Source organism: Austrofundulus limnaeus, unplaced genomic scaffold (assembly GCF_001266775.1).
Source record: "Austrofundulus limnaeus strain Quisiro unplaced genomic scaffold, Austrofundulus_limnaeus-1.0 Scaffold0, whole genome shotgun sequence".
NCBI classification, from domain to species: Eukaryota; Metazoa; Chordata; class Actinopteri; order Cyprinodontiformes; family Rivulidae; genus Austrofundulus; species Austrofundulus limnaeus.
This window is the reverse complement of record NW_013952402.1, coordinates 5,430,916-5,439,347: the sequence shown is the minus strand read 5'-3', so window position 1 is coordinate 5,439,347 and position 8,432 is coordinate 5,430,916. Positions and strand designations below refer to the sequence as shown.

The following is an 8,432-nucleotide window of genomic DNA, read 5'->3' as shown; positions in this document are numbered from 1 at the left end:
GTGTGTCATCGAGGATTAAGAAAGGTACTGACTGTGCATGTAAGTGGAGATGGTGTACTCACTGTCCTTCTGAGCTCGAAGTCGGCGGTCCAGGTGGGTCCAGAGAGGACGTGCAAATCGCAAAGAGAAAGAGAGAGGGGGGAAAAAAGTTTTGGATCCCTGAATGAATTTGCAGAAAGGCGGCTTAGGATCATTATGTCAGCTTTATTGAGGGCGGATTAAGCAGAGTCTAGATGCTACGCCTTGTACATGGCTCGCTCACAATGCGGGCACTGTTCGTTTCAGAGTGAACTCACACTATTTTAACACCCTGTAAGCCCTGTCTAAATATGAAGCCGTTTTAGCCACAAACATGAAAATCACACCGCCTGGCTACCGCTGTAAGCCGAACCCCATGACTGGATGTGGACATTGATCGTGTCCTTAACACTGGATCAAATACATAAAAAAACTGCTTTTATGTCTCCAAGAGGCTTTCATGTTGGCCTTTAATTGTATTTCTAAGCTAATGGGTTTAATTAGAGGGTTGGATTAATTAAAAATAAAATTTATTAAAAGGACGTGTGTCAATAGAAATATAAGGATCTTGCTCTGCGCATCGATATTTATTCGGAACTACGGATGTGTTGGTTAGAAAGAAGGCAGCGGGCAGGGGGCCATGGCTGCACGTTGCGTCCCAGAGGCAGGGCCGGGGGACAGCGGGAGGGGGAGCGGCGCCTCTCTGCTGCTGCAGTACATAAAGTGAGCACACAACCTAAGCGAGCGAGAGTAAAGTCAAAACTAATTTAAAAAATAATAATAAAAATGAAAAATACATCAAAATCCCGAACAAATTTGAGAAGTTTGTCGCACATAAAAAAGAAAACTATACAAAAATAAACTGGAACTATTTGCCTTTCACCTGAAAAAGATGGAAAAAATGTTAGAAAAATGAGCTACAGCAGGAAAAAAACTACTCAAAAATATTGTGCAAATTGACTCGCTTCTATTCAAAACGTGTAATCCCGGGATGCAGTCATTGGTTGTCCATTTGTCACCCATTTAAAGCCTCCCTCCCTCCCTCCCTCCCTCCCCGTCTCTGCAAAGCATCTCCAGTCTACATATCTTCTTTAGCTTTAACGAGCCCCGTTAAGATCGCAATAATATTCCACCCTCTAATTGCTCATTCCATTCAGCAGATAGGCGAGCATTGGCTTGTGCCTGACGCGCACGGTGCAGTGGGAGGGTTGCTGTGGAGATCCGAGACTCTGATAACCCCCCGTGCGTGCTGCACAAGTGGTGAAAGCCTCGCGCTACGTACTGGCTAATGATTGGCACGCTTGACAGTGATTGGCAGGGCTGCCATGACAACGCTACAACGACACCAAGAAGACCAATAGAAAAGGGAAACAAAATGTTTCAATGCTACACTCAACGGCGGATTTAGGGGGGAGATATTATGAGGCTGGTGTCATTAGGCGATAGCCATTGAATCATTCAACCTTTTTTACTGGCCGTATTTTTTCGGTTTTTCCTTTTTCTCGGTAATTTTCTTTCTCTCTCAGGTCATTTCCATGGTTTTCAGATCCCCTTTAGAGCTTTATCCCTCCCATTTCTTCCTGCCGAACTTCGCTGATCGCCCACTGCTGCTGGCGAACAGCGCTCCCACCGCCAGGTCTCCAGAAGACTTGTCCATGTTTCAGCTACCGACCCTCAACTTTTCCCCGGAGCAGGTGGCGAGCGTCTGCGAGACGCTGGAGGAGACCGGGGACATCGAACGGCTGGGCCGCTTCCTCTGGTCCCTGCCGGTGGCTCCGGGAGCGTGCGAAGCGATCAACAAGCACGAGTCCATCCTGCGCGCCCGCGCCGTCGTGGCTTTCCACACGGGGAATTTCAGAGACCTCTACCACATCTTGGAGAACCACAAGTTCACGAAGGACTCGCACGGCAAGCTGCAGGCCATGTGGCTGGAAGCGCACTACCAGGAGGCCGAGAAGCTGCGCGGTCGTCCCCTCGGACCGGTCGACAAGTACCGAGTGCGGAAGAAGTTTCCGCTGCCTCGGACCATCTGGGACGGGGAGCAGAAGACGCACTGTTTCAAAGAGCGGACACGGAGCCTGCTGAGGGAGTGGTACCTTCAGGACCCCTATCCGAACCCCAGCAAGAAAAGGGAACTGGCTCAAGCCACTGGACTCACTCCTACACAGGTCGGGAACTGGTTTAAAAACCGGAGGCAAAGAGACAGAGCTGCGGCGGCCAAAAACAGGTTGGCAATCCTTCTGTGCAACATTCAAAACACTAAAATGTGCATAAACCTGTGAGGGAAAACTTGATTTTTATAGAAATGATGAGAAAATATGTTTTTGAAAAGTTGTTTTGCTTCCGGACAGATTGACTAAGAAACGACAGTCAGGTGTGTTGTAACCAGAAGAAATAAATAAGTAAAAAACATAACACTTTTCTACCAGTTATTAAAAAAACTATTTTTTTCTAAATATTACAAAATATTGTATGCGTAATATAGGCTAAAATAAACCCGTTTTTATTTATCATATGTTTTTAGGTGCATTTAAACAAAAATAAAAGTATATTTATAAATTAATAAAATTCAAGTTTTCAATTTAATGACAGATACATAAACAAATAATAAAATGTAACAATTAAACTGTAAACTAAACAACTAAAAAGCAATAATTAACATTTTTACGCAAAGAAAACAAAATTTCTTGTTTATTTTTTAAAGCAATAAATATTAAAACGTGCTGAAATTGATCAACACAAGCGTCTGGACTTTATACACTTAAACAAACATAAATATAAATAATTATTACACAAATTTGATAATCATATAATGGAAAAAAACTCAAACAATTACAATATATCACTGGCACGTAAAACAAAGATTTTTAAAATTGTTTAAAACACGTTTGTAGTTGTTTGGCATTTTGCAACACGGCTCATCTCTTTTTCTACTCCAGCTTATTTTAAATAATTTATTAGACGTCATAAATGTGCAACGTCTTTGGTGCTTTTTGCCTAAATAATATGTAAATAAAGTGTCTTTGACGCACGTGAGGCTCATCCAAAAGGATGACAGAAACATTAGTGATATTACTCCACTAAAAGGAGCATGCGTACAAGGCAAGCAGTGTCATTCATAACATTATATGTGTGATATCATTTCATTGGAAAGCCATAATAATTAGAAAATACCTCGGAGAGCACTAAGCCATATGAACATTGTTCTAATCTTTTAGATAAATGAATAGATCTATTTCCGCTCTGACATTATCCCGCCGTGATGGAGTTATCATCATGAGTGGATTGGAGATAAACATTTAGGATGATTGAAGCAACATGGACCTCACTCATACTTTCCCATCAGACCGCTTCAAAGCCTCGCAGGGCGCAGATTTGCTTTGTGTTTCAGGACCAGGGGTTGCAACGCGGCTTAAGTCAAATTGTGTTGAGAAAAATAAATTCACTTTTTTACAAATTGAAAATAAAAAACAACAACAACTCATTTAGATTCATTGTTTATGCTACAGAAGAACCATTCTGCAGATTGTGACTTGATGAAGGGAAAGTAAATTTCTCCCAACACTTGTTAGTCTAAATAGTGTCTAAATAGTGCTGCGTTTTGTCCCCTGGAAGCTTGATAAAAGCATGCATGCATGGGCTGGGGCCGGCAGAGGGAAAGAAAGGCGAGTTTGAACCCCTATTTTGCAGCAGGAGGAGGAGGAGGGGGAAGAGGGGTGGTGGTGGTGCTTTTGGGGGGGACATACTGAGGTCTAATTGCCGTCTCTCTCATTTCTACACCCCCTCTTTTTTTCTCTCTTTTTCTCCACTTCCTCGCCTCTTTTTTTTCTACTTCTTCTTCTTTTTACGCACAGGCTCCAGCACCAAGCAATAGGACCGAGCGGCATGAGGTCCCTCTCAGAGGCCGGTCTCACCCCTCACAGCTCGGCCGAGTCGCCATCGACCGCGGCCAGTCCCACCACCAGCGTTTCCAGTATGACTGAGAGAGTCGACAATGGGACGTCCATCCTGTCCGTCACATCCAGCGACTCGGAGTGCGATGTATGATACGGAGAGAAAAAGAAGAAGAGAAAAAAAGAGAGAAATCAGAAAAAAAGAAATAACACAGAAAACAAAAAAAAAGAGAGAAATATTWACAGGGAAAATGGACCTGAGAAGAAGAAGAAGAAAGACTTATTAAATATGGCGGATGAAAAAAAAGGACCAATTGATTATAAATATTAAAATAAAAAAAGAGATAAAAGCACGTCATTTTTTTATTCAAAGCGCTTTCAAAGGACCCACGCCTACCCCTCCTCTTCATACACCCCCACACCAACAACACTAGACTACTTGCATGGTTTTATTTTTTACTTTATTTTTTATTTTGTAATCAGGGAGAAAAAAAAAACAACAACCTGAATACAAGATTTCTTTTTTTTTTCCATCAGGAACCAGAGGGAATAAAAACAGATCGTCTTGGTGTCTTCGTCGCACTTTTTTATTTTTTATTTTTGTTTTATTTTTTCTTTGTTTTCCATATCCGGTTTTTAGTCCAAGTGATGATGATGGTGAGGAAGCCGCCGTGCAAACAAGATGCAATCCTGTTTTCACTTTGTGTTCATCAGACAATCATTTTAAGTCGTAAGCACCTTTTTTTTTCCCTCCCCCTCTTTCAATCCGACTTCTGTCATTGCCTGTGTGGGGTTACATGGTCAAAAAAATACAAAAACTAAAAAAAAAAAAAAAGAAAAAAGAACGGATCCGTTTATGACTGTATCAGATTTTTATTTTTATTTTCAAAATTTTATATTGAATTATGTATATCTCAAATGATGCGATCATTTCTCCCGGTCTGTAATATACGTGTAGAAATATGCTTGTACATAATTATTGCTCTGCCCCTCCTCCCAAGCCCCCCACCCAACCCCACCACGACCACCGTCACCCCTCCCGTGTCATCCTCTTTTCTATCCCCCTTCCTCACTTTTCTTGACTTGGTGTTCCTACATAAAATATTTGTCAAAACTTATCACTGAAGTGCTGCAGGCATTTTTGTTCCCTATACTAATTTGTTTTCTTTGCCAGAAAAAAGTGTTTTAATCGTAATTTTGCTCAAATATTTGCAAAAACAATGGGATTTTCCATTTTTTTAAAGTGCCCCGACATTGTTTTTCTGTCAGACAAAGCTTCTGTTTTGATCTCGCGTGGCTTTTATAAATTCCTAAACAAAATGTATTTTTAATCCTCTGCATGCTGTTGGTGTTTCCATCCGTTTTCGCACAGGGAAGTGGCTAATATTCATAATGGATTCATGCATTAATGCTCATCGTGGCTTGTGCGTCTTCAGAGCAAGTTGTGTCATAAATGGAGCAAAAGTTACTTTACATGATAAGAACCCGCTGGTATATAAAAAAAACACGTTTTCTTCTCCCAAAGCAAAGATTTTATATTTCCTCCAGTTTTACCTTTATGTATAAAACTGACGCTCCCAACGCAAATTTTTGGTAAATGTCAACGTCATGTAGCACTTAAAAATGTGAGTGCTATTCCCCCTTTTGTTTACCGTTGCCAGTGAATACAGAAATTAAGTAAACGCGCCATTAAATGGGCTAATCACGATGGGACTCCTCCTCTGTCCCAATCTCCCATTGTGGCCCCTGAAAAGAGCTTTTCTTCCTCGGACGAGAACCATTTCCCCCACCTCCAAAAAAAGAAAGAAAGAAAGAAAAAAAAGGCTTTCTCCTCTGCAGTCCTTTTCCATCCAAAATCCTTCACCAATTACACCGCAGACGTGGGACAGAATGTTGCAGGACACTGTTGTACGAGTTTTTTTTTTTTGTTTGTTTTTGTTTTGGTAAATCTTTCAGATTTTATTTTGTTTTATTTCTCGTTCTCTCCTCCAAACTTGTGTTGGAGTCTGTCGTGTGTTTGTGAACAGAAAGTAGGACAGGGGGGCTGATGTTTTGGATCAGGCAGACTGTTAGAAACTCGATGCCTGGCGGAGAGGATATAAACCTCCAGTTATTTAATCCTGTCAGATTTCTTCCTGTTTTTTTTTTTCTTTGACAAGTAAAACTCTGCTGTGGAAACATGTTCCTACCGATGTGTCAGAGATGAACAAAACTTTGGATGCGTTCCTAGAAATTTCAGTTTCATGTGTAAAACCTGCAGGATGAAATGTGCGCGCGTCAAAGCGCATCGAAGGTGGAAAGTGCGCGTTTGGCACAAGGTTCTGAATTAGTTATAATTCATATTTTTTTTCCCAGTTTGATCAGTTATAATGACTGTTTTAAGATAGTTTATGTTATCAAAAGTTTAAAAACATTTTGAACAGAATTGAACAAAAATATTTCCTTGTTATTCAGTGATACTTTGACATGTGCTTTGGATTAGTTGGTTTATATTGGACTGTCTTCTCTGCGTAAATGTTGCGAGTTTATTGGATGAAAATCGCAAAACCTGTCCATGCAATATGTCTAGTCCAAGGATGTGATAAAAACAAAACCAAGTGCGTCAAAAGCTTTAAAATGACGACTTACAGAGTAATGATGGCCAAATAAAAGAGGCCATAAAGCAGGCAGACTCAAAGTCCCCCGCTTGGCTCAAACAGACCACCTCCCGTCTCTTTCAGCTCGCAGATGGACTAAATCCGGGTCGCGTTTTAAAACATATCCCGGGTTTTTAATGAGTCTGCGAGAGACAGATAGGGCCTATCAAGAGCACCGAGGGTCCGAGGCACCCCCCCCCACCACCACCACCACCTTCCCATTTACGCACTCCCACAAGTTTTATTGGCTGCGACAAGTCCCGAATATAATTGAGATTAAATTAATCGTAAACTGAAGAGCATTTTTTTTTTATCAGCAAATAAGGACACAAGGATTAGGGCTCTATGTGAGAGATGCAGCCACAGATAGGGGCTCATGAATACAAAACAAGCCATGAATGGGTTTCATTTGCGCAACATTAAACTCGCGGTTTTGGAAAGAAATATTTGAAAATACGCGCAGGATTCTGAATTATTATAAGAAAAGAGCAAAATAGCTGTCAGCCTTTTTCTGCCGTTTGTAACCTTTCATTTGAAGTTGCGTGCAGAGTCAGAAGTTTATCAAGTTTAAGTGTTCTGTTTAAGTTTGTGAAACAATGGAAACGGGGAAACAGGTGCGGTATGGAAACACATGTAGGCCACAAAGAGCAGCGAGAAGCGCTGGAAGTGTGAGTCTATCTGTTGCTGGCTGGGGTCATTAACAGTGGGGGAGCTCTGGTTCGTGATCTGTCAACTCAAATATGGATCACAAGACAAAGGAACTTAGCGAAGAGTAATCTCTGTGTGTGATACTTCACATGAGAGCATAAACCAGAATGTGAGACGAGGAGGAGACCCGCGTGCTTTCATTTTTTTTTCAGTTCTCTTGAGTTTTTTTATTCTAATGTGTAATAGGCTATATTAAGCTAAAAGTCAACAACATAAAAACGATTTTTTTCCTTTATTGCTTTCAGATTTGTAGTGATTTAGTGAGTTTTTAAGGCAAGAAAAGCTGAAGCGAGGACTCTTTTGAAAAATATCTATAATTGGTTTTGGACTGGTGCTTGTTTGCGTCGGGATGATCCGCTTTAAGGTCCCTTTCAAATCATTCCCGAAAAAAAAAACATCTTCTGCAGCCAATTTGTTCACTTCACTGCAGTTTACAAAAGCTTTGTTTGTCAAAAGTTAAAATAAACAACGTTTTGTTTTTCTTCAAATTTAACCAAACTCAACTTTTACTGATTATTTCTCCATATGTTTGGGGGCTGCAGCTTCTTTATTGACTGAAAAAATGTGCCCACGACCTGGCATTCAAAGCTACTACCCCTTCTCTTCACCAGGTTATTGTGTAAAATATTTGCAGCAATGAGCCAATCCGCGTAAAGGCCAAACCCAAGCGAGTCCGCATTAATTACACATTATATTTTCACCTGAGCGTCGCTGTTAAACCTCTGCGTCACCTTTTCAGAGGAAGAAGGGGAAAAAAATGACAGCAAAAAGCTCCCGCTTTTTACACAATTACGGGAATAATAAACAGGTTAAAGGGGGGCAAGACAGTCCACAAAAATAAAATGAAGGAAGTTAGAATATTTTATGGCTGCAGACAGAAAATTGAAAGACGTGGCGTCAGATTCAGAGTTTAGATGAAGTTTGTGCGTAAAGTGTGCGTATTTTCCCCTCTAATTCCAGCTGCACCTGCTGCGGGATGGCATCTCCATCTCTCACACACACACACACCATTTTGCACTTCATCTAAAAAGTTTTCATATTAAATGATGCAACTTGGTGACCACACTTGCAGTGAAATGCAAGTTTATGGATTAAATTCTCATTGTGGAGAATAGGTGTGTGTGTGTGTGTGTGTGTGTGTGTGTGTGTGTGTGTGTGTGTGTGTGTGTGTGTGTGT

General features: G+C 41.0%; 1 protein-coding gene across 1 annotated transcript; it reads left to right on the top strand.

Annotated features, from left to right (window-relative positions):
• The first annotated feature begins 1,148 nt into the window (after positions 1–1,148).
• On the top strand, positions 1,149–5,029 carry six3a (SIX homeobox 3a). The gene is made up of 2 exons (XM_014029880.1): positions 1,149–2,245; positions 3,873–5,029. Exons 1-2 carry the CDS (start codon positions 1,554–1,556, stop codon positions 4,063–4,065), a joined length of 885 nt encoding a protein of 294 aa, XP_013885334.1. The 5' UTR covers positions 1,149–1,553; the 3' UTR covers positions 4,066–5,029.
• Positions 5,030–8,432: the final 3,403 nt, after the last annotated feature.